The sequence below is a fragment of the Calidris pugnax genome, unplaced genomic scaffold, assembly GCF_001431845.1.
Source record: "Calidris pugnax isolate Ruff unplaced genomic scaffold, ASM143184v1 scaffold99, whole genome shotgun sequence".
NCBI lineage: Eukaryota > Metazoa > Chordata > Aves > Charadriiformes > Scolopacidae > Calidris > Calidris pugnax.
Genome location: NW_015090836.1, coordinates 130,222 through 156,917, shown reverse-complemented (window position 1 = coordinate 156,917; position 26,696 = coordinate 130,222). Strand labels below are relative to the sequence as shown.

General features: G+C 45.8%; 1 protein-coding gene across 1 annotated transcript in view; it reads left to right on the top strand.

Moving 5' to 3' along the window:
* TENM4 (teneurin transmembrane protein 4) overlaps positions 1-26,696 on the top strand; it is an 826,730-nt gene that overhangs the window by 779,597 nt on the left and 20,437 nt on the right. Inside the window, exons 25-28 of the mRNA XM_014941555.1 lie at positions 50-204; positions 4,001-4,878; positions 16,701-16,873; positions 21,313-21,548. Of these exons, the coding sequence (XP_014797041.1) occupies positions 50-204; positions 4,001-4,878; positions 16,701-16,873; positions 21,313-21,548 (1,442 nt within the window). The remainder of the gene's footprint in view (positions 1-49; positions 205-4,000; positions 4,879-16,700; positions 16,874-21,312; positions 21,549-26,696) is intronic.

Sequence of the window (26,696 nt, the reverse complement as noted above, 5' to 3'; positions counted from 1 at the left end):
TTGTCAGGTTGCTGTTCTTTTCTGACTGTCTTGCTTTTTCCCTCCCCAGGCATCACCGTGGACAAGTTTGGGCTCATTTACTTTGTGGATGGCACCATGATCAGGCGGATTGATCAGAATGGGATCATCTCAACTGTGTTGGGTTCCAACGATTTGACATCTGCTCGGCCTCTCAGCTGTGACTCCGTCATGGACATTTCTCAGGTAAGGCAATGTTTTGGTTGGGTTTCTACAGAATAGAAGCCTATGTCTTCACTTTTTCTGCGTGTGTGTGTGCCTCCCCAGGTTTGATAAAGCAGTAAGGGCTCAAAGAGAATTAAATCTCTATGCATTTTGTGGTATGAAAATGACTGGGTCAAAAAGAAAGATCCTATAAAAACTGAAGGAAAGACTTAACTGACCTAACTCAGAGATCTCTGGGGAGATAGATGTTAAAGATTTCCCAGCCACAGAAGAGATTTCTTTCAGAGCTCCCCATCAGCTGTGGACACAGATTCCTGGGAAGGCCGGTTTCATTAGACTCATTTCTCAAAAAGACTAGTTGCTTTAAACTAAAAAGGCCAGACAGCAGTACTCTTTTTAGTAGGGCTATATGCCATGCCCTGTTATAACAACTTAGCTAAACACGGGGTTTTTTGCTTTGCTTCCCCCCCATCCTAATTTGGCCCTGCACAATTTCAGACCTGAATCAAATTAACATCGAGGAAACACTGATTGGAGGCTGTGGTGCCAAAATTAGCAACAGCAGGAAAACACGAATCTTGAATTGCATCAGATTGCAAATTGGTTGCAGCCACCATCATGCTGGGCTTTTAAGTCCTGCTGCTTAAAGGTGGAGAGAGAGGAAAGAGAAAAGAAAAAAAAGAGGGCGAAAAAGGAAATCTCGGTTTGATGATTGCTTTACTTCTGGATGGTGCAAAGGAGAAACCTGTTACAGCCCAGCACGGTTTTGCAGGGCACTGGCCAACCTGTGGATTCGTGCCAGCCTAGAGATAGTGTCCTTTGGCCCCTTTGTGCCACTTGTTGTTTGCCTGGCTACAGGAATGTTGCCCTTCCCCCTGTGAAAATACAGATCGTGGCTGGAGGGCTAAGTACTGTTATTCGGCTACAATAGATGTCAATGGGGTTTCCTTCTTGTAACTACCTAGATAATTTCCCTGCTCCCATATGGAATCTGTTCTTCTTGTTTTTCCCTCTAATTTGAAAAGATTGTTCTTGCTTCTTTGCAACTGGGTCCCACTGTCCTCAATTTATGAACAAGCTGAAATTATGAGTTTAAAAGCTCCCATACCTCCTATGGCAAATTTTGCTGGTTAAAGGCCATCTTGTAGCATGTTTCTCATCTTATAGGTCTAGTTTTTTTCTTTATCTGGATTTCAGGGGCAATTACAAGACCATTGTGGAGTCAGGCTTTAAAAATTAGTTTCTTGCAGGTTATGTGGCTTCTATGTGTACCAATGCCATGCTTAATCACTTCTGAGATGAGCTAATATAATATTATATACAATATATCAACTGAAGATTCTTTCTTTCCCTTCATAAGATGACAGAATCCATTTTTAGATTAACCTGTACTGTGATGAGCAGATTAAGAACTACTGTTTTGGGCAAATGCACCAAAGACAAGTTTAATTTAAAAAATAAAAAAAAAAAAAAACACAACCCAAACCAGACAAAAAAAAATTGAAAAACCAGCTTTGGAAGTAGCTTTTCATCATTTTCAGTGGCTAGAAGGGTCTTTTCTGTCAGGTCCCTGAGGCTCCCTGGGACATGAGGACATGAAATATTTAGCTGCCGATGTTGACAAGGAATGGTTTTTAAGAAATTGAAAATTCCCTTGTCAGTTCAGAATAAACTCCACTCTTGATGCTAACTCAAGGCTGTGGAGCTTAAAGACCACTGGAAGGGATGGAGACATGCATTATTAAAGAGAAAACCACCGGCTATAATGTTTTACTACAGGAAGGGTTAAAATAGGCCAGGAGCTGAGAAAAGGAAAGAAATTTTGCAAACAGGGAACTAGACTAGGCAGGGCTCAGTACCCTGCTAAGCCGTGAAAATTAAGTTTCACAAGCCCAGCCATTAGAAGGCACAATAGACTAAATACCTTGCATCTGATATTCATTTTTTTTTAAAAAAAAAAAAGAAGTTGAAAAGGGATTTAAACATGAATAGAAGCATCAAAAGTAAAGCATGGCTGTGGCAGAGATGTTCAGCTACAGGCTTTAAAAACAGGAATTTCCTGTGTGTTTCTAGAGCTTTCCTGATCTCTTCTTGTTCTTGTTTTTAAATAAAACCACAGTGAGAGATGGTTTGCTGGACTTGAGCCTCCTCCTTCCAATAAGGTTGCCACCTTATAGAAGCAAAGCTTAGTCACCTCATACAAATGAGAAGAAGCAGCAACTGAGATGACAAATAGTGGGAAAGGAAGGTTTAAAACAAAGAAACAGGGAGATCCTGCAATTGCACAGCCCTGAGTGTCCCCAGATCCTGGAGCTCTCGGTCACAGCACGTCATGTATTTGGGTACAGAGGGAAAAAACACACGGGTGCAGGGGGAATGGCACAAAGTGGCCCATTTCTCAGTTAACTACGAGATATCAAGTCCATGCGCTCTAACTTAGAGTTGCCTGGCTGACTGAAAGGGAGTTGACAACCAGAATAGCCATTCTTTGTAATTAGTTGAAAATCTATTTAAATCTATTTAAAAGCCTGGCTGGAGGTGACCAAGAGCATTCTTCACAGTTCTTTTCCAACCCCCCTTCACAGTTCTACTGTGGGGAAGTTGCACCGTTCGGAAAACATTGAAGCATTGGTTGGTTCCCATCAGCACAAAATTGTTGGTTTTTTTTTTCTATATAAATCTGAAGTAAAATAAAATAATGAAAAAAAAAAATGCACACCTTCTGGTTCTTTATAGAAAAGAAAATAAATTACCCAGAATTCTGTTGGTAAACATTTCTTAAGCTTGACAACTGAAAGAGTAGACTCACTTGAAAAGACAATATATTGCAGAAGTAGAGCTAGAAACAGAGACCTTCCAGTGCTCCGGAATAAGTGAAAATATATTTGAAAACCACTGTGAAGGCACAAGTATTTTATTCCATGAATTGAAATTGCCTGAATTTTTTGTGAATTGCTCTTTTGCATTTTTGCAGAGTCAAGCAGAAAATAGGTGGTTATAACTTAGACATACACACATGCTGCCACAGCTGCCAGTTTTGTGTCTATCCCTCCTTGTAATTTACCCAGAGGAGCTGGGCCACTTGTCTGGAAAATCCTTTAGTGAAAGGATCATTGTTTTCTTTGACTGATTTCACAGCACTTCACACAGCAAATTTCCCAGTCCCAGGAACCAAGTCCAGGCTCTATCGATTGAAAGGGCGTAGCGTGGTGTGGAGAGGGGAAATCCCACTTGAATCTTTGGGTCTTGCTGTTGACTCCTGCGTCCCCTAAGCACTGATGCCCCTTCCCACAGCCCCTGACACCTGGTGGAGAAGCAGAGAGAAGCCATGGAGCAAGAGCTGAGGAGGATCTGATTGAGGATGGCAGAGTTACTGGAACAGGCTGCCCAGAGAGGTTGTAGAGTCTCCTCTGGAGATACTCGCAACCCACCTGGACGCGTTCTTGTCCAACCTCCTTCAGGTGAACGTTTGGCAGGGGGTTGGACTAAATGATCTCCAGAAATTCCTTCCAACCCCTACCATTCTGTGATTCTTGGATCTACCTCTGCCTATCGCCCTGCTCCCACCACTGCTGCAATGCAGAGAGTGGGTGTCCACATGCATCCCCCTTATGTGACAGGGATCTAAGCCCCCTCCCTCACACTAGAGTTGTGTCCTCTGTGGCCTCTATCAAGCAGTTAATAATTAGCTGTGTTTATTTTACCCTTTCTCCCTTTAATCCATGTGGAAACATCCTCATTGCGATTGATTTCTAGCCATCATGCAGTGAATAAAGGTCTTGCTATAATAATTTCCTTGTGTTGTTTTGCCATTAAGGTTCGTCTAGAATGGCCCACGGATCTGGCGGTCAATCCCATGGATAACTCGCTGTATGTGCTGGACAATAACGTTGTGTTACAGATATCTGAGAACCACCAAGTGCGCATCGTGGCGGGGAGGCCCATGCATTGCCAGGTGCCGGGCATGGACCACTTTCTCCTTAGCAAGGTGGCAATCCACGCCACCCTGGAGTCTGCTACGGCCCTGGCCGTCTCGCACAACGGGGTCCTCTATATCGCCGAGACCGATGAGAAGAAGATCAACCGCATCAGGCAGGTCACCACCAACGGGGAGATTTCTCTCGTTGCCGGGGCACCAAGCAGCTGTGACTGCAAGAACGATGCCAACTGTGACTGCTTTTCAGGGGACGATGGCTACGCCAAGGATGCCAAACTCAACGCGCCCTCCTCCCTTGCGGTGTGTGCAGACGGGGAGCTGTACGTGGCTGATCTTGGAAATATCCGAATCCGCTTTATTCGGAAAAACAAACCATTCCTCAACACACAAAATCTATATGAGTTGTCCTCGCCCATAGACCAGGAGCTCTACTTGTTTGACACCAGTGGTAAACACCTTTACACTCAGAGCCTTACCACTGGAGATTATCTTTACAATTTTACTTATTCCGGAGATGGAGATATAACCCTCATCACTGACAATAATGGCAACTTAGTCAATATCCGAAGAGATTCCACGGGGATGCCCCTCTGGCTGGTGGTTCCCGATGGCCAAGTCTACTGGGTGACAATTGGTACCAACAGCGCACTCAAGAGCGTAACAACACAAGGGCATGAAGTGGCCATGATGACGTACCATGGCAACTCAGGTCTCCTCGCCACCAAAAGCAATGAAAATGGTTGGACAACGTTTTATGAGTAAGTAGATTATGAATGTTGTGCTGCTGACTTCATTCTGTGTTCTCCAAACTGTGCAGGATTGATAGAACTTAATTCCCTGAACAGAATTATTGTCCAAATAAAATGGCCAGAACAGAGGATATTAGATCTCACACAAACACTTCATACTAGAAGCGGGTGTGTTAGAGTTTGAATAAGCTCCCTCTACCACGTCAAGAGTTTCTGCTGAGTTTTTCTAAATCAGCTCAGCAACTTGGACACCTGGTTCTCCTTAACTGTAGTCAGGACCAGGGATTTAGGCTGCATGTCAGAGAATTTTGCTTGGCTTTGAAAAGCTTGGAAGTGTGAAAGTTCCATCAGATCCTCTTTTTTTTTTGCAGCTTTTCACCTATTTCCTATGCTGCGGTGTCATATTTGAGCTTGTTTGAAATGGCTGATGTAGAATGACAACTGGCAATGACTAATGACAGCTTGCTCAGAAAATGATTGTGTAATTAATGGACTGCTCAGTTTTCGTTGTTGAAATTGGCCTCAGTAAGCTTTAAAAATAGCCTCGGAACTGTTCAAGACCATCCCTGCCCCAAAGAGTTTTTGAGCTGAGAGAAGACAAGTTGGATTGAAAAACCCACAGATGGCAGTGACTTGAAGTTTTTTACTTCTTTTTTACATTACTATTAGCAATCCCCTGTTTATAAATACCACGAAGGCAACACACTTCTGATAGCAAATAGGAAAAAGGTAGATAAGTGAACGAAAGGCATCTAGAAGAATGGTCTGCAAATTCATCCTGCTGTTGAAGAACCCTTTCCCCTCCTCCTTCCTTAGTTTCATTTTTGATTCCAAGTCTAGCCTTTTCGAAACGCTCTTTTTACTGCATAATTTCCCATATGGTTTGAATGGTTACGTGGAAGTGTTCAGCTGCCACAATAATAGACCCATTGTAAGAGTCCAGTTTGGCTGGAGTAGACAGTTCCCAAGATTACAAAGAAAAAAACTGTAAAAAAAAAAAAAAAAAGCAAAGAGTCTTGAGGAAGGAGAGCAGGCTAAACCCACATATTTGTGTGTTAGACATGCAGTTGCTTTGGTTCTTTCTTTAAAATGTTCCAGGCCCAGTTTCAAATTTCTTTGCTTCATACTTGCTATTGATGCTCCTGTCTCAAAGAGAACTGATGGAAACTCTGTGATGAATCTTTTGAAAGGTTATTTGCATTCCATCAATGTTCTGCTTGCAATTACTACAGCAATATTCCTCAGTGAATCAGAGTTAATACCCTTCCATCTCTTACATTGAATTTGCTTGAGGGAGGCTTTAGGGAGGAAAGACAGGGTGTTTTTTTTTTTTTTCTTTGTGGGAGTGGGAGCCTGCTATATTGTCAGGACCATTGTGCTAAATCAAGGACATATTTTCTTTTTGCAAAGAACCCAATAGTTCCCGTGCTTCAAAACAGATGTAGCCACGGACAGTGAGGCAAACTAAACATTACAGCTAATAATGGTCAGATTTATACCTCAAACGTAATCTTTTATTTAAAAGTGTGACTGAAAATATAAAGGAGATAAAATGAGACAGAAGCTAAAATCCAACTTACTCTGTGGATATATTTATAACAGCGATCCATTATTTCTAGTTATCCAACAAAATAGAGCATTTGTGAAAGTCATCATTCTGGTCCTTTTATGCACTTCAGAAGAGTCATAAGGAAGCTTTTTAGAGCTAAATGGAAGATAGTATTCTCCAGTGGTTAGACTATGGAAATCTTGACTCAAGCTAGTCAGCACTATGTGATAGCACAGCATCACTGAAAATAGAATTGGGAATGTGTCTTCAGAGAGAGCTCATCCAAACCTGTGATCAGTTATCTCTATTTAACCATTCCTGACAGATTCTGATGCAACTTTATAGAACTACAGGGTGCAAGTCTATATCTGAATTAGTTACCTCAGCCTCCTTTTATAGGCAATGGGGAGAAAGAGGCACTTTCAAGGTGATTTTCTTATGAGTTATGTCAGGTATCTGCTTTAGGGTGAGATGAGACAAGTTGTATTCAGAAAGTTTCTCTCTGTAAAGGTAGTGCAGAATGATTTGCTCAGAGATGAATGTTTACATTTAGACATTGCAGATGTCTACAATTTGGTCTACAAAATGGATGCTATCAAAGTAATCTAAGTTATTCATAAATATTGCTAGTGATAACAATGTATTTACCTATCTTATTGTTAGAAAGCTTTCTGTATGCTCCATCTAAATCTTCTTTGCTTGAATCAGACTGTCACTTTTCATCCTATCCTATCCTATCCTATCCTATCCTATCCTATCCTATCCTATCCTATCCATCTGATCCTACTCTAACCTGTCCACTAGGGACTTGGAAAGCAGATCAGTCTGCTCTTCTTCTCAGCTATGAAAAGTACATATCAAATGGCTCAAGAACTTGCTCTGTGGTAGCACTCAAATCAGCCATAGGGAATGATCCGAGGGGGTTGTTTTGGGTGGATTGGCAGGGATTGATTCTACCCAGGTTTTGCGTGCATCATCTGGGAAAATAAAATCAGAACTGATAAAATGAGGCGAGTAAATAAAGATGAGATACTTTGACTGCTTGATAAAGTAGGTTTCATTTAAATAAAATACATTCTTACACAATCTAATGCCAGGGTAAACACGTGCTCAAACCTAAAGAACGGGGCTGAGCAGCCTCTCACAGGCTGCAGTGAGAAAAGCATCAAGCTGTTTGGTGTGGTCTCTCAGCATAATTCGGTGGCAAATCTGTCTAACTTGTTGCTTGGATGGGCAAACAAAATGATTACATTTACTCATCCCACTCTGCTTGTAGTGGGCAGTAAGAAGCTGATTTTGTCCCTGTGCAGCATTGATGAGACTCATGCTGTCAGTTCTGATGTCTGCAGTTTATGAAGGACAGTGAAAATTGAAGGCTGTGCAGCAAAACACTACGAAAACGCATTCGTGGGGAGAAAGTGCTTTATGCCGGAGAACCAAGAAGTCTTGATCTATTTATCTTAACGTGAAGAAGACTGGGAAGTGTCTAGATCACAGCATGTCAGCACAAAACTATCACCTACAGAGGGGCTCTCAATCTAGCAGAGACAGGCTTGAGAAGGGTAAGGGGCTGGAAAGCAAAGCGAGAGACATTCAAGCTGACAGGAAGGCATGATTTTTTAAGGCTGAGATAACCTAACTGGTAGGGTGACCAACCATGAGAAGCAATATATTCTCCATTTCTTGATATCTTAGATCATGACTCTGGATGCTTTCCATAAGATATATTGTCACCAGATTTGCATGAGTCAAACACAAACTTCAGGGATGACTGCAAGCATGGCAGGATCAAATCGAAGTTATTTGATATCCAAGAAGCCACAGAAGATGGCTTCAATACCTTCAGGTTATTGCTTTCTGTATCAGAACATCAGGAAACTTGCATTGGGGAAGTTTAAATGATTTAGAGAAATCCTGTGATCATGGGCAGCTGGAAGGTGCTGTGAGTAGTTTTCAGTCCTGGCTGAGGGGGAAGGTGAAGCTCATATTTCTGTTTTGCTCGTGGCCAAGGAAATAAAGACATCAAATCTGGCTCTGAGGAAAAGCTTCATGTTTCTCACAGCACATAATAGTTGTTTATGGGCTAGGGCAGGCTGGACACAACTGTTTAAGAAGTTAAGAGTAAACGTAAATCCAGCTGGCAAGTTTACACTGCACCAGTGGACCCATGAAGAACATCTTTATAAGATTTACCTCTACCTAACTGTCTACAGAGGAGCATAAACCAGACACCCAACATGAAAGAGCAATCATAGAATCATAGAATGGTTTGGGTTAGAAGGGACCTTAAAGATCATCCAGTTCCAACCCCCCTGCCATGGGCAGGGACACCTCCCACCAGACCAGGTTGCTCAAAGCCCCATCCAGCCTGGTCTTGAACACCTTGAACACCTTCAGGCCCCCACAGCTTTTCTGGGCAACCTGGGCCAGTGTCTCACCACCCTCACAGGAAAGAATTTCTTCCTAATATCTAATCTAAATCTCCCCTCCTTCAGTTTAAAACCATTACCCTTCGTTCCTCCCCATCTCCAGCATCTCTGGTTCATTTCCATCTCCAGCATCTCTGGTTCTCCTTCAGTTGTTGCTCTTACCAGGGCATTTCTCAGCCTTTATCATAAGGCTGCAAAGATGTGTGAAACGTGGGCATGATGCTGTGACTCCAGAGAGGAGAGAATGATGCAGTACTGGAGGTCTACCTTCAGGGCACACCAGGAAATTGGGGTCCTCCAAGGCTTCAGGCTGGGCCGGCACGTTGTCCCTTCATTTCTGTAGGGGAAGGAGACAGGTGCTGTCTTCAGGTGGTGGCAGACTTGCTCACAGCACCCACAGCTCTTCCTTTCACACATCCCACACCAAAGCCTGCTGTAACATCCCTGCTCTCTTGGGTTTAGCGTTGAGTAAGTGTCAGCATATAATGGTGTGTACTTTCTCTTTCTTCTGAGAGTGAAACTTAGCTCCCTGCAGTAATTAGCCTGTCCCCAAAGGCCTATCTAGGACTTCTTTGAGGGTTTTAGCATGATATAGACCTCCTCTGCCTCTGCAGAGGGCTTGACATTTGCTGTCAATTAGTGCAGTGCAGCTCAGCTTGTCCAGTAACTGGATTAAAGACTTGCCTTCCCATTGAACCTGTGACAGTGATAATCAGCAGCAAAGGAAGTTGATCTGGAAACTCTGCCAGGGGAAGAGCTTCTTGTTGTTCAGCTCCTCGAGTCAAAGACAAAGGGTGCTGTGTGACTACTTGCTTCTTTGTTATTGCTGCTTTTCCACTCGACCTAAAAAAAAAAAAAATTGCTACCAGCTTTTACAAAGTTTCTAAGCAGTTGCCGTATATCTACTTCAGAATCCGGAAATCTGTATTAATGTATTTGTTTAAATCAAGAATACGGCAATTATCTTGATTAGCTCATTGAGATGGTATCACTGTACGTTAATTCAATTTCCCTCTGAGCCAAAGTCAAACCTTCTATGCATTATTTAGCCCAAACGAGGCTCTTTCTCTTAGGTCTTTTGCGTGCCCAATTAGTTTCGAAGGTCACCTCCTCCCACACAGAATGAAATACTTACACATCGCTGTAGCCAAGCCCAGAAATTCAAATTCTTTTCATGGATTGCCCAAGAAGTCGCTCACGGCTGCCTGGAGGGCGAAGGGTCTGGTGGAGCCAAATCTTCAGCTGTGAGGTAAGAGGAGCTTTGACCCGTAACGTAGGAAGCTGTTTTACGGAGGACCAAACTCTGCCAAACCTCACATACTGTAATGGGTGGAAGGCAGGAGCCAGCTGGACCGAGCATGCAGGAGGACCTTGGATGGCTTCCCAATGACCCCCAGGACTCAGCAGAGATCCCACCCCAGCACGAGCGGTGTTTGGTGCCCCAGGAAATCACAGAATGATACACCCCAGCACGAGCGGTGTTTGGTGCCCCAGCAAATCACAGAATGATATGGGTTGAAAGGGGTCTCTGGACATCATCTAGTCCAGACCCCTGCCAGAGCAGGTCCACCCAGAGCAGGTTGCACAGGAACGTGTCCAGGCAATTTTTGAACGTCTCCAGAGAAGGAGACTCCACCACCTCTCTGGGCAGCCTCTTCCAGGGCTCTGCCAGCCACAAAGGAAAGAAGTGCCTCCTCATGTTTACATGGCACTTTTTTTGTTCAAGTTTGTGCCCATTACCTCTTGTCCTGTCCCTGGGCACCACTGAAAAAAGACTGGTCCCATCCTCCTGACACCCGCCCTTTAAGTATTTATAGGTGTTGATCAGGTCCCCCCTCAGGCTTCTCTTCTCCAGACTAAAAAGGCCGAAGTCCCTCAGCCTCTCCTCCTAAGGGAGATGTTCTAGTCCCCTAGTCATCAGTCCCTTGTTCTGGGCAACTGAGGTAACAGAACTGGGCATCATGGTCAGCATTTACCCCAGTGAGATGCAAACTCAGTCTGCCTGTAGTTGGTGTAAGGGCTTTGCAACCAGAGATAAATAATACTTATTAGCTTTAGAGAAGAAGCCACCTCTTGACTCAGGGAAAAACTAATTTACTGCATTAATAACATCCCTTTATCACCTGATGATATCTCGGGTCATACACTGAGTTTTATGAGATTTGGTGGCGTCTTTGGTTTAGAGTAGTTCAAATGAGGTTCTCTTCCTTCTCCAGCGGAGTATGAGAAACACAAGCCACCTTTGGCTTTTGCTCTCCCTCCTCTTTTAGCAAGATTTCTTTGCTTCACATTTTCTTCATGATGAAATGATTAGATTCTCATCGTCATCCCTCTGAAGAAGTTACCGTGAAACCCTGCTAAGTGCCACAATAAAGTAGTACTTCTCCAGTACTCTCACTAAGTTGTGAGATCGTGTTTTGAGCCATTGGCCTGGCCTGAAATGAATGCCTGGTGTCAGAGTTGAGTCGAGAACCAAGGGAATGATGAGCATCATAAAAGCTAGAGGAGAGAGAGAGATCTTCCTCTTCTCGTTTGGGCGGTCAGAAAATTCTGCAGACACTGGCTGCAACCTGGGCTGGTGTCATTAGGGAGAGCCATTCGCCTTCATACATATTTGAGTGGTATTGGTTTGCCTTTTATAGATTTATTTTTAATGTTGTGTTTAATGTTGGTTGAAAAATTGTGAAGAGGCGAGCTTGTTCAGAGGCTGCATGTCTGTATAATCGCACACAAAATATAGTTTGCAAAGTACATTAGGACACTTTGGCACTAAACGCAACATTATTATAGTGATTTTTTTTTTCCAATCTATTTGACTTGTAGTTTTAAAAGGCTGATGAAATGTGAAAAGGCTAAAATGAGGAAACAGAGAGACTCAGGCAAGGAATTGATTTCTGAATAGACGGTACTTAGGATGCTCTCTGTAATTCCCAAGGCCCAGGTCTCTACACAATGGTAATGTGATAAATGAAAGCTCTGAATGTTTACAAGCTAACAATTAGGCCTCATAAGCACCGAATACCATTTTAATTCTGCGCATTGAACCTTAGCTAAATACGTTTCCAATGGGGAATGGATGGCAACGGCTTCCTTCGCCGGCCTAATAATTGTCACAGTAATTGTGAGCGCCGAGTCTTTGCAGCAGGTCTGAATGGGAGGCAGCAGCTGTGTTAGCAGGTGATGAATTCATCGCTCCGAGTGGCTGCTGCCTGTGCTCCCCCCTGTTCCAGTATTTCCTTAATTCTGGTGCTTTGAGAGCATTTGGAGAACACAAAAGTCTTAGGCTGTGATGAAAACTGGCCCACCCCTAAATCCCCAGAACTGTGGAAACAGGCTTTGTGCAGCTTAGCTGCAAAATGAGGTGACGAGGGGAGATTTATCTCACTGCAAATACCAGGGCGCGCCTGCAGCTACGTGGGAGCCTGGCCTTCCTCTCCCAGCTGAGGATGTGCCCTATAAGTGCCTTTATAGGGCTGGAAGCAGAGGTAGAAGGAACCAAGTCATTTAACTCATTAAGCACATTATCTGTTTGGGATGCGGCAGCCTTTGAGTTGATGCGTCCCGGGAGAGTGGGATGGATGATCTCAGGTATGTGCTGTGTGAGCTGTATTAAGGGAAAAAGGAAAAGTCACAGAATCAATCACACATGGGGTTGGAAGGGATCTCTGGAGATCATCTAGTCCAAGCTCCCTGCACAGGTCCACCCAGAGCAGGTTGCACAGGAACATGTCCAGGTGGATTTTGAATGTCTCCAGAGAAGGAGACTCCACCACCTCTCTGGGCAGCCTCTTCCAGGGCTCTGCCACCCTCAAAGGAAAAAAGTTCCTCCTCGTGTTTAGACGGAACTTCTTACATTCAAGTTTGTGCCCATTTCCTCTTGTCCTGTCACTGGGCACGACTGAAAAAAAGACTGATCCCATCCTCTTGACACCCACCCTTTACGTATTTGTAGGTCTTGATCAGATCCCCCCTCAGTATTCTTTGCTCTAGACTAAAAAGACCCAAGTCCTTCAGCCTTTCTTCCTAAGGGAGATGCTTGAGGGAGATTCCTCATCATCTTTGTGGTCCTCTGCTGTACCCTCTCCAGCAGTTCCCTGTCCTTCTGGAACTGGGGAGCCCAGAACTGGACCCAGTGCTCCAGATGGGGCCTCCCCAGGGCAGAGCAGAGGGGCAGGATGACCTCCCTCCACCTGCTGGTCACACTCTTCCTAATGCACCCCAGGATGCCAATGGCCACAAGGGCACATTGTCAACCACAAAATGGTCCAGTCCTGAGCAAAACAGAAAAGAGAAAAGGAACTGCTTGCCAAGCAGCAAGAGCTGTGTGTCTGTGCTCCCTCTGCAGTGCCACCCCAGTGCTAAAAGGAGTTTTTGTCTGGACGTGAGTGTTTTACACTTCATCTGCCACCAATTAAAAAGAATAATCATAACAAAAACGGGAACAGTTTAATTGTGCTACCTTCTCACGTTTCTCCTTTTGTAAGGCATGACCTCCTTCCAGCTGCAAATAGGTGAGCTGTCACCCCCAAAAGTGAGTGCTTGGAAGGTCCCCCCCTCGCTCCTGGGCAGACGTGCAGGAGCTCTTGCAAATGCAGAAAAACACAGATGGTCCAGGTTACTTCTGACGGAGGCTAATGGGGTGACTAAGGAGGTGCCAAAAGCCTAATGTACACATGGAGACATCTTAAACCAATTCCAGCACTCCATTCCAGACTGTTCTGGCCCAAAAAGAGCTTTGCTTCTCGGGACCCAGAGTCCCAGATGGAAATCCTTGCCCTTGGTGAAGTTGTCCCCTGTAGTGTGAGTTTTGTACAGCTGTAAAAATGTAACCATGAAAATTATGTATATTGTGATTAGTCATTTTGACTTAAACAGAAAAATGTGTGCACAAAGGTCTAGGCACCATCACACTCTTTCACGGTCTTTTTTCTTGCTTTTTAAACCCATTTTGCACATGAAGAGGTCACTGGCATATTTGCCTACTTGCATATTCCGCCAACAGAGAGCTGGAGGACCATTTGTGAGGGTGCTAGGAGCTGAATGGATGTCCAGGAATAGATTTTAAGGAGCTGGGTGTCTTGCTGTTGCTTCTTGGGGCTGTTAAATTGAGTATCTACAGGGTTTTTTTAGGCTTTCTTTGGAGCAGGTAAGGTTTTGTGCCAATTCTCAGCGTGCTGCTGCGTGTCGTTCAATTGGGATAAAATATATGGCTTAGAGGACATTGACTCAGCAGTTAAATATGAAAGAGCAGCCATGTCCATCACATGAACAAACTCTCTGCCTCCAACCTGGCTTTTGCTCTCCTTCTTTCCCTAATCCTCAGTACACCAAACTCACCCCCAGACCTCAGATGCAGCCCATCTAGATTTGAGCCGTTACACTTCAGGAGGTGAATCAGGATCCGTTTCAGGAGCAGCTCATTTCTTAAAATTTAAACAGAGGAATATAAACAAATCCCTAACAGTTGCTAATACCACCAAGACAGAGGTGTTACATTCAGATCCATCTTCCTTAAATTTTGGAGGTTTTGGGATGTGAGTCTACCCATATGGTTCAGACTGACTTCTATAGAGGACTATTGATCATAGAATCATAGAATGGTTCAGGTTGGAAGGGACCTTAAAGATCATCAAGTTCCAAGCCCCTGCCATGATGTCATGGTAGAAAGAACCTGAGGAGTTACACAACACACCTTTAGCAATAACAGTGTTTTCTCTGCTCAGAGGGGAGACGGAATCATGTCCGTTGTGCCTGTTTCAGCAGATGAGGGAAAGGTATTGCTTGTGATGTTTTTGTTTTAAGACTCAGGTACTGTTTTAGGAGGAGATGTGCAGATGATAGTGCAGGAAGCACAATCAAAACACGTAACTCAGTGCAAACAGGACAGACACGGAGCAAAGTGCTCGGTGCTGAGAACACTTTAGTTCTGGCTCCTGCAAGATTCAGTTTAGACCCAAGCTGTGTGCTGCTGGCTGCTTGGAAAAGCTTTAACAGGTCCCTGCCAAGCTCCTGCAATGCAGTCCTGAATTCATCCATCCCTTCCTTTTTTTTTCTTTTTGGTTTTCTTCTTTTTCATTTCACAAATGGCTGACTGATGGCCAAGATCTTGGAGGGAAAGGGCAAGGCTGCCCCGTCCTCCATGCATGGACAATCCCATGACAGAGAGCCTGATTCTGCAGAGGGCCAAATGCTTTCTTCTACCTCCCTGCCTCCCCCTCTGCCCAGTGGGCAAGAAAAGCCACATGTGACGGTGTCTCCAAACCTGAGGGCTGGAGACACTTGCAATGAGCTCACCCACTTAGTTGCTATGCACTGAATATTAAATTTGGGAAAAAATCACCCTTTCAACTTCCTGATGCTAAGTCACTGCCAGCGTATTGTCACAAGCCAAGTACACGTGCTTTCCCTGTGTACAAATCTGGAAAAAAAGATGGAAGAGGAGACAAATTCATAGAATCATAGAATGGTTAGAATTTGAAGGGACCTTAAAGATCATCAAGTTCCAAGCCCCTGCCATGGGCAGAGACACCTCCCACCAGACCAGGTTACTCAAAGCCTCATCCAACCTGGTCTTGAACCCCTCCAGGGATGGGGCAGCCACAGCTTTTCTGGGCAAAGTGTTCCAGTGTCTCACCACCCTCACAGGAAAGAATTTCTTCCTAATCTAATCTAAATCTCCCCATTTCCAATTTAAAACCGTTACCCCTTGTCCTGTCACTACACTTCCTGACAGAGTCCCTCTCCAGCTCTCTCAGCCTATCTTCATAGGGGAGGTTCTCCATCCCTCTGATCATCTTCGTGGCCCTCCACTGGACCCGTTCCAACAGGTCCATGTCCTCCCTGTGTTGAGGACTCCAGAGCAGGACACAGTACTCCAGGTGGGGTCTCACGAGCGCAGAGTACAGGGGTAGAATCACCTCCCGCGACCTGCTGGCCCAAGGCCACTCTTTTTGCAATGCCACAAAGGGAGGCAGGATGGTATGTTTGCTTTGTCGACTCAGGATGCCTTTGGGCACAGATGTTGGCTCCTCCTTTTATTGAAAAATAACCCCCCGGCTTGTTATACTGCTGTGGGACCTGCATGTATGTAGCTTATTTCATCTGGGTCCTGGTACACAGGTGTCCACATCAGAGAAACCTTCCCAGATGGTGCTTATGTTGACTCCCTCATTGGAAAAGCCAAGGACACAGTAGGGGTGAAAACGGGGCTGCTTTTTTACTCTTTTAAATCAGTCCTTCCAGATGGTCCTAGGAACAGTAAAAGGTAGGCACGGGGGTCTCAGCTGTGCTCAGGGCTCTACACCACCTTCCCAAAGGACAGTTCTCTACCTGATGTGACCAATCTGGCAGGTCCTTGCTTCTATCTCAACATTACCTTTTAAAATAAGATAGGGGGGGAAAAAAAGAGAAAAAAGGAAAAAAAAATTGCTGAAGAGCTCAGGACACAAGCAGACAAAACAGTTGGTGGCCTTCAGAAACTCCTAGTTTTGCTAGACAGGATGCACGGGCCGGTGCTTTTCCAGAAGTCACAGCACAGTGGATGGGAAATAAAGTGACTGTTGTAAACAAGAAGCACAGCGCAGGTGATAAGTATCAGAAAAATGTTGTTAAAATACAGGCTAATACTTATGTAGTCATTTTCTGTTCCTTGCTTCATTTTCTTCAGCTAAAAGCTGTGATTTTCTTCTCATCAAGCCAAAAAAAGTCAAGACAGCCTGACAGACTGGCAATAAGTTTTTCTCTGGGAATAATCTGGGTGAAGACTTCAAGACTTTGTCTCTTGTTTGATAGGTTGGTTCCCGTATCCCACTCCTCTGTTGATGCTTTTGACCTCACTCCATCCTCCCTTTCAGGTACGACAGCTTTGGGCGCCTGACCAACGTGACCTTCCCTACTGGCCAAGTGAGCAGCTTCCGCAGCGATACCGACAGCTCGGTGCACGTCCAGGTGGAAACCTCCAGCAAGGACGACGTGACAATAACAACCAATTTGTCAGCATCAGGAGCCTTCTACACCCTGCTCCAAGGTGAGTTGGGCCACTCTCCTTCTCCCAGCCAAGGGAATATCCATCAGGAAACAGGCATCGCCTTGACAATCCCATCACCAAAAATCACCTGCATCCTCAGCGCCCCAGAGCTCCTCACACGCTGGTACAGACGTAGACTTACACCTACTTAGACTCATTCCCAGGCCCCGTGGTCGCTCTGCAGCTGTTTTGTGCTTCATTCTCAGCTGGTCCCCCCCCTTGCCGTGCAGCCCTCATGCGGTACAGCCCTCCATCATCATTACCATTATTGTTATAACAAAAAGGGTTGCATAAATCTAGCCGCATTTCCAGCCTGACCTCTTTGCTTCTTTCTTTTAATGGCTTCTAACTTAATGGTTACTCTCCTCATGGAACAGGCTTCCAGCTGGTTGCTGGAGAACTCTCTGATTCTTTGTTCACTGGCTGTTGAAACATTCACAAGGCAGCATCCAGAAAAAATGACCATCCCTGTCCCCAAAAGGTCTGTGTTTAAGCTAAAAGGCTGGTATAGAGAGGCACTGAGGAGGATGGAGAGATGGGCAGCCAGGGTAGGACTGGTGGGACCAGTTTGTGGCTGTTGGAAATGAGCACAGTTGTGCTGGTGATGTGGAGGATTGATGAGTCGGAAGAAAAGGAGGTGAAATGGGAAAGAAAAGAGGAATAAATAGCAGGGGAGCAGCGTGCTGACATACTAGTAGGGGCAGAAATTGTAGGGCACAAGCCATGCCAACCTGGATCTCCAAGTTCTGAAGTCTGAAGCCTCCTTAGGGTCAGGGTGAGCTTTAACTCCTGTTCCCTGGGGCTTGGAGGAAGGAGAGGGACCATCAGACTCTGCTTTCTTCACTTCCCAGCTGTCATTCACTCGTAGTCTGTGCCTGATGGCAGTGGGGTGTCAAACATCATTCCCCCTTGTGAGGAACAAAGTGCTCCAAGTGAGAGCAACATGTTCCAGAGTCACATTTGTTCCCACATCTCTGGGACGTGCATATCCCTCCCTCTCCCTATAATAACAGCAAGCTTTCCTAAAAGAAAGTGCCTGCTATGCCTCAACACAGCCTTTCCTGCCTCTGGAGAGGGTGGCTGAGAGGTTGCCAGCCCCTTCAAGCTGTGCTCACCATTCCTGTGGGGAAACACAATGACTTCCTTATTCTTGACTTCAGCCTGCAAAGCAGATCCAACCTACCCCGCCCCATGCCATCCACTCACATTAAGACGTCTGGCAACTGCACAGACATGAGGTTGGCTTCACCTCAAGAGCCTAATTAAGCAATAGAGCCCGCTGTTGGGGGCCCTTTAGTGAGATAATTGACTGTGATGTGATTTATGCACCCAGAGCTGAAGGCACAGTTAGATAATGGTGCCACGGTCAATTATCTCATTGTATTGCCCTCCAGCACAGGGCCATTCTTGCCATCAGGACATGCAGTACTACAAACAGCTTAACCATCTTCAGAAGTATAAAATTATGGAAATTGTTTGGGTCTGAAGAAATTCACTTATCTTAAAATGAAGATCTGGGGACTGTTGCAGCAGAGGTGGCCTGCGACCTGCTGAGGGTGGCTTTCCCACAGGCGTTAGGGACTATGAATTCCCCAAATCCCTGTTTGTTCAAGGCAGCACCGTGGAAACTGAATCAAGGGCCCCTGGGGTTGCCCAGGGATGCCTTGAGCACAACTGAAATGTAATTTGCCTTCCAAGCTCCTCTCCGGTGGTTGGAGCTGGAGCCGTCCTCAAGGTCTGTGAGAGTCTTGCTCACTCCGTTGTTCTCCAGGGAAAAATGCATGTTTCAGACTCCCTTTGCTTGAGAGGTGCTCCTGCATTTTCCTTCTGGACTCACATCTCTGTCCAGCTTCCACAAATCCCTGGTGAACCTTTCAGGAAACCTGGATCACGCTGTGATCACAGGTGCGATCTGAGAAGGCATTTTCAGAAGGCTACAGATGGCTGTGGGGTGGATTTAAGAGCCTTTACAGCTAACAGGCACCTCAGCACCTCTGGGGGATTTTGTCCTCTGGACTATTGACAAAGTGAGCATTTCTTCAAGGCCAAAATAGGGTACTGGTGCCCCAGAGCCAAAGTAGCATAAAATAGAGCATCCACTGGCCCCTGAATTTCATGTAGCTGTTGAGAAATGCATTCCAAAGGCAGGAAGGAGTCTTCTCTTGGGAAAATGTTGAAAGTAGAGGATTTACATTCCTCACACTGTACCACACTTCTGGTGACAATCCACCATTACCCCTCTGTGATGCTTTTGTGACACAAAGGGAACATCACATGTCCAGTGAATTTCATGGAGAACTTCAAGCTTTCCCTTGCTTCCTGGTGAAGGATGAAAGAGGGAAGAATGTATTAGCAGTGCAGAGGCATTTCAATTATTTGATTTAAAAAGCATCTCCTACCACTTTCTCACCAGACCAAGCATCTAAGAACAAAAATGTGACAAACAGCTGATTGTCCCCTTCTCTCTCTCAACTCCTTGGCTCTCACCTCGACTTGAGGTGATTCTACCCCTCTGCTCTGGTGAGACCCCACCTGGAGTACTGTGTCCAGCTTTGGAGTCCTCAGCACAGGAATGACATGGACCTGTTGGAACAGGTCCAGCAGAGGGCCACAAAGACGCTCTGAGGGCAGGAGCACCCCTCCTATGAGGACAGGCTGGGGTTGGGGTTGTTAAGCCTGGAGAAGAGAAGGCTCCAGGGAGACTGCAGCCTTCCAGTCCCTAAAGGGGCCTACAGGAGAGATGGGGAGGGACCCTTGGCCAGTGGAGCCATAATACAAAGGGTAATGGTTTTAAACTAAAAGAGGGGAGATTTAGATGAGATCTTAGGTAGAAATTCTTGACTGTGAAGGTGGTGAGGCACTGGCCCAGGTTGCCCAGAGAAGCTGTGGCTGCCCCATCCCTGGAGGGGTTCAAGGCCAGGCTGGACAGGGCTTTGAGCAACCTGGTCTGGTGGGAGGTGTCCCTGCCCATGACAGGGGGGTTGAAACTCGATGATCTTTAAGGTTCTTTCCAAACTGAGTCATTCTATGATTCTATGGTTCCCCATTTGCAGAATGAAGTGTAGAGTGGGTTTGATCCTGCTGGAGTCTATGTCAAAAGACCATCAACTTAAGTTCTCGGTGGTGCAGCTAAAATACTTGGATCTACACTGGGGATCACTGCTGCATGTTTAGAGTGACAAAATCCAGTGCCACAGCAGTTCCACACCATCACTACTGTGTGGAGTAAGTTGAGTTGTGGTCCTGCTGAGATCAGTGTGGCCAGACTCCAGCTGGCTCCCAACACGAGGAAGATCAGACACACAATAAAAAAGACCAACTGGTGTCAGGTTTCCTTTCCTAATTAGACCAAACTGTGCTCTTTGCTGATCTACTTCAGCCAGACGAGAGATGATAATTTTGCTGTGACCTTGTTTCCTGCTGAGCTATGGCAGAGCAACTAGTGAACAAAACCCAACTTGCCTTAGAACGGAAAAACAATTGACATGAATTTTTAATGGGATGCTTTTACTCGCAATTATGGCAGCCTGGGAGACAAAAAATGGTAATATTTTCCAGCTTTTGAGGAGCTTCAGGTAAGGCAGTCTTTGCATAATGTGCTTTTAAAGTCACCCTACGCTGAGCAAGTCTTATGGTTTGTTATTCTTCACGAGCGCCTCTCTGCAGAGAGCAATGCCAGCTGGAGACTCAAAGGACAGGGTTGCAGCCTCCCCAGTTCCTGAAGGATATGGAAGGGATATTGTACTTCTCTTCCACTCCTCAGCTCCCAAATCCTGGCCTCAAAACCTGCTGGTCTTTCAGGAGCTGAGGGAGGCCAGTTGCACGGAGATGTGTGTGTGGGAGCTTAGTGCCTGTGCTTTCTCTCCAAACAACAAGGACTTGGGTTGCCTCCTGAAAGCTTTCCCAAGTGAAAGGGTTTGGCTGTTGTTTGGGGAACTGGTTAACATTAACTTGCAGTGCAATTTCCTGTCACTTCTGAGATGGGGAATAAGCTGGGGAAAGTAGGTGGCCCCGCTTTTTCATATATCGTAGTGAAATTGTGATCTTTAGGATATAAAAGCGTGGAAAGTTTTTCAGCCAGACTGTGATTTAAAACAAATACCTCACCACCCAGCGTGTTAGCCTAGAGGAAGAGATTTGAACCATGTCCTTCACTAGGGTATTACACGGCTCTTCCACTGGTGCCTTTTTTAACCTGTGTAAGACTTTTCTGCAAGAATTTGAGGCGCAGAACCTCATCAGAATTAAAAAGAGGTTGTCCATCTTTGCTTTCACTGATGAAACAAATGTTTTTCTCACTGAAAGTGGGACGGGTGAGTGACACTGCATTCGGTTACGACCATCAGAAATGCTGACAAGGCCTGGGTGAGGGAGCAAACAAAAGGCTGGAGCTGTATCGTTGGGCAACCTTTTGAAAAGAGCTCTTTTCTTCTCTTCAGACCAAGTCCGAAACAGCTACTACATCGGCGCTGACGGCTCTCTCAGGCTGATGCTCGCCAACGGCATGGAGGTGGCCCTGCAAACCGAGCCACATCTGCTGGCTGGCACCGTCAACCCCACGGTGGGGAAGAGGAATGTCACCCTGCCCATCGACAACGGCCTCAATCTCGTGGAGTGGAGGCAGAGGAAGGAGCAAGCGAGAGGGCAGGTCACCGTCTTCGGACGCCGGCTGAGGGTAAGTGAGCAGCGCGAGCAGTTTTGGACTCCACTTCCCATCTCATCAGTCCCCAGTCTCATGACAAAAAGGGACAGGGCTTATTTGTGTTGTCTGCGTAGGGATGAGGCTGCAGGACAGAGAATTAACTTTTCATCCTCAGTGACACAACCTTTGTGACTTCCCATCCCTGGAAGTGTTTAAGGCCAGGGTGGATGAGGCTTTGAGCAACCTCCTCTAGTTGGAGGTGTCCCTGCCCATGGCAGGGGGATTGGAACTTGATGATCTTTAAGGTCCCTTCCAACTCTGACCATTGTACGATTCTATGATTCTACAACTTAAATATGTCCTTATGTCTCCTCTCATGCTGACATTCTCATAGCCATCACAGGTAGCATTGCTGATTTGCCTACAAGTCCTCTGCGTCACTGGGAACGCGAGACCTCCCATCAGACACCACAGGTTTAGCCGTCGTGTCAGGCTTTTTAAGCAAGCAAGGGGCAATCATAACTATAAAATACTGCACAAATTAATATAGGTATATTTTCTACCTGTGCTGCTGGCAGTAGTAGACCTGAGCACCAAAAGCTTTGTCAGCTTTATGATGACAGGCTGAGAGAGTTGGGGTTCTTCAGCGTGGAGAAGAGTAGGCTCCAGGAAGACCTTAGAGCCCCTTCCAGTTCCAAAAGGGGCTACAGGAGAGGTGGGGAGGGACTCATGATCAGGGAGGGTAGAGATAGGATCCCTTCCAGTTCCAAAAGGGGCTACAGGAGAAGTGGGGAGGGACTCATGATGAGGGAGGGTAGTGATAGGACGGTTGGTAATGGTTTTAAACTGAAAGAGGGGAAATTTAGATTAGTTATTAGGAAGAAATTCTTTCTGGTGAGGGTGAAGAGACACTGGCCCAGGTTTCTCAGGGAAGCTGTGGCTGCCCCGTCCCTGGAGGTGTTCAAGGCCAGGCTGGATGGGGCTTTGAGCACCCTGGTCTGGTGGGAGGTGTCCCTGCCCAGGGCAGGGGGTTGGAACTGGATGATCTTTAAGGTCCCTTCCAACCCGAACCATTCTATGATTCTCTGACTACTGCTCACCTGGCAGCCGCAGAAAAATCTCTACATTCCTGAAACTTGCTAATCTGTTGAACCTGTTGAAGAGCTGGACTCTGATGGAATTGCATCGCAGTTGCCATCATTCCCCAAAGTGAAGTGTTAGAAACAGCTCCAGCCTGATTGTACTCTCTCCTCCAGGAGCTTGGAGTGCTTGAGACTGATGTGTTTTGAAAACATTGTTCCGCACAACGCGCCGCAGACTTATCAGGGCTGTTTAAAAAGTTCTTGCTCAAAAAGCCTGTAATTCCTCTGCTAACTGCTGGCAAGGCTGGTGACTTGTAATAGCAAGTCCTGCACCATGGCCCTGTACCTTGCTGGTCTCAGAGTCACAGACTGATGCACAGCACCTGGCAAATTCAAACCCTCTGAGAAAAATGCTGGGTGCTGTCTGATGCCACCACAGCAAGAGGACTGCAGCTATTCATTCACACTTAAACTTTGTAGTAAATACTAATTCTCTGGTTTCAGAATATGTCTTTCCCAGTCCTTGCTCTTCACCTCTCCCTGTCCCCTGCAGCGTGACCCCTGCCACCACGGTGTGATTTCTCCTGTCCCTCCTCACTCACAGTTGTCGAGTATTGCTCTTCACCCACCCCAGCCCAGCCTCCCCTCGTGCCCCCTTGAGGTAATAGCCTCATAGTTTGTTATCAGGAGAAAAACTGTAAAAAGTAGTGAAAGCTGAAGCTGCTCCTTCAGTGGGAACTTCTGTATATTTGCAGATCGGTGGCCGTCAGCCTTCTTGTTTGGTTTGTCTTGGCTATTTCATTTTATTTTATTTTAATAACCAGTGAAATCACCAGGCAGGTCTTCCTCTGAAAGGAGAGAGCCTTCTGAAACCTGCAGCTGTCTCACAGCTATTTGGTGTTCAAAGCTGTTTCCACTCATTTAGCCGCAGCTCAGCTGCCCGTGTCAGTTTTATCTTCCAAAATTTTCACAGTAGATTCAAACGCAGAATGTGTCTTTGGTTTAGATTGCACTGCGGCTGGAAAAACACTTGCAAAACGAGTTTTCAGGCTGGTTGCTTGTGTCCCTATAAATCTGCCAGCATTTATTCACATTTTGAGCCTATCAGGGCCCTTCTACTGAAGCAGAAGAGCATCTTACACGGTTGAAGGACTCATTATGGCTCTGTTCAGGGGTTCAAAGTAGCTGAGGGTGTACAAGAAGTTTTTAGCTGCCTGTTTGTACCTGCGTGGCAGCATCTGCACCCCTGAGACATAAACCTGCAAGGTGCTAATTGCCTCCCTGGGGATTGCCCGACATTTAACATATTCTGTGTGTCATGTTCTCCCCTTCCCTCATACCACTAATTGCTGCTTTCACTGGCAAGGGAGAAGCTTAGGGAAGTTAAGTTCAACATGTTTTTGCTCATTTTGGGAAATGTTATCATTTTCTGCCATATGTGAGTAAATCACCACTTTCCTTCTCCTCTCACCCCCCTGCTCGCATGAGACAGCAGTAAAGACATGGTGCTCCATGGGGAAAGAGCATGCCCAAAGAGGCTGCAGCATCACTCTGTGAAGCCTTCGAGATGAGGAGAACAGGATTTGACCTCTGTAAAAGCAGGAGTTCCCCTGAAACCAGCATTCTTTCTGCTGCCATCACACGGATTCGCATTTTATGAGTTGTGGCCCTTCTTCCCATGGTGGCAGGGTGTTCTTGGGGACTGATGACCTGCTGCCATGGGCTTGACCAGCTCCCAGCATGATGAGGCCAGTTTCACAGCTGCCTCCTTGACCCTCCAGAAGAAATAATACAATGCACATTGCAGAGATAAGGCACAGGACAGGGACTTCTGCACAGATGAAGGGGAAGGGGCCAGCCCTGATGGTTTTTCTCCAGTCCCACCAATGCTGACCTGGCTCTGCTCTTCTCCAGGCAGCAGTAAAGCAACACAAATATGTTAAAGCACCCCCTTTTCCTTCTCTTATCCCACACACTCCACAGAAAGTTGTGATGCTCTGATCCACCCATCCAGCAGTGAGATATCTCTGCAAATTGGCCAGCTACCAATCAACCCATCGCTGGCCAACGGCTACACAGACTCCATCTGCAGTGACAGCGTTAGGTAAACTCTGCTCCAAAGAACTGAGCTCTTTCCTTTTCTTTTTTTTTTTTAAACAAACTTGAGTTTCTTAGTAAAGAAGGATGTAAAATTTTCTCTGACAGTGGAGCAAACAGGACAGCCAAAAGAGACAGAGCTGCTGGCTCAGCTCTTTTACGTATTTAACCATGGAAACTCCCGTTGTAATTCACTTTGTTTTTCCCAAGACCTTGGCAGCAGGTTAATGGTGGCATCAAGACCTACTGTCCCAGACACCCCCCCCAGAACTGGTGTGACCAGAGAGGTCTCCCGGGATATGCCACTAACCATTCCTGGTGTGTTGACTAATGAGGACAGTCCAGCATCACCTCCACAACTTCTGCAAGGTGTCGAGGTCTGGATACGGCCACCCCAACGGCTTTAGCAATTCACTGGGGAAATTGCTTTGTAGGCAGCCATTTATCACAGGGATGTTGCTGGCTCCTGGAGCTCTCATTGCAGAAGTATTGTTTGCCCTCCTCCGCTGAAGGTTGCTGGAGTGTTTTCATGACAAATCTTCCCTTTTTGTGTTCTTGTGCTCCCAGGGAGATCAATGTATGTTGCTTAATTATGATGTGAGCTAAAGGAGCTCCATAGGAAGCACTGGAGAAATCAGAGATGGTGGCATGTTTATCCTCTTGCTTTTACAAAGCTTTTACTGTGGAACCTGAGTTTTGGGGTTAAATTTTGCCTCTCACACATTACAGAGGAGAGGTCAAATACACTGTGAACTATGGATTCAATTTTATCCTGTCTCAGTCCTGTGCTGATCACAAGCCTTGTCGAACACCCTGAGGGGCGAAACCTTTTTGCAGGAGCTTTTCAGACCCCCTTCCAGGATACGGACTCTGGGATGTAGGATGGCACCTTATTTAGCTGCTCACCATAAAACACAGTTATTGGACTGAAGCCTGCAGCCCTGTCAGTGCTGCTGCAAAAAAAATTCAATTCTATTCCAGGCATGCCCTTGAAGAAGGATGAAGAAGATTTAGCCCCTGTTCAGAGGCTATCTGGCAGAGTAGGGTTCACTTTGCCCGTCACCTTGAGGGGCGGCTGTTGGCACTGAAGCACTTCTTGAAGAGAAGAGAGATTGCAGGGAGGGAGAAGGAGAAAAAAAAAATCATTAAAAAAAAATAATGAAAAGGGAGACTGGTTCCAACTAGTCCCACAGAAATTACTTGCCAGAGCACGGGGAGGGTGCAATGACTTAGGGCACCAGTAAGGGGATACAGAGATTTGGCCTGAGCTTAAGAGCTATCCTGGGACCTGTTATTTCGTCCTTGCAGCCCGGTGAATGACACTGCTGCTGGTGTACGGCCACTTTCAGCCTGGATTACTGTCCCAGCCCTGGAAGAGCTCTTTCCAGCTCTCTTGGCAGAGACCAGTAGCAGAAGAAGCTGCAGCTGCTGCGTTGGAGCTGCTCTGTGAATAGACGGAAGGCAGAGATGTTATTCCTTCCCACTTTGCTTTTTTTTTGCAAGCAATTGCCACTTCTCTTCCTCTATTTATAGCAGCAAGCACCTATGAGATATCAAATTGCTCTGTTAGTTACATATGTGCATCTGTACTTAGAGTTTTGATACCTTTTTAATTGATACCTTTTTAATTATTTCCCAGCTTGCCTATTACAGTGGGCTTTTGGCTGATTTCCTCTTTCCCCCATTGCTCATTTACATTCTATTTTACACATAATTAATTGGGGCATTATCTACTTTTCCACAATGTTTCTTTTCCTCGAGTCATACCCATCTTTTCCCATTGTTATTCATAAGTTGAAAATCATTGTTGCACTTGCCTCCTCTTACATCATCTCTATGCTTACATCATGACCCCAATTCCTTCTCTCTCTTGTGGCCACACTCACCCTCTGCTCGCTTCCACATTTTCTCAGCTGTGTTTTTGCCTCCTCCAACCCCAGCTCCTGAGATGCCTTCTTTTGGATTCTGATTCTCCAGGTTTCTCCCCGGACATCTGCCCACA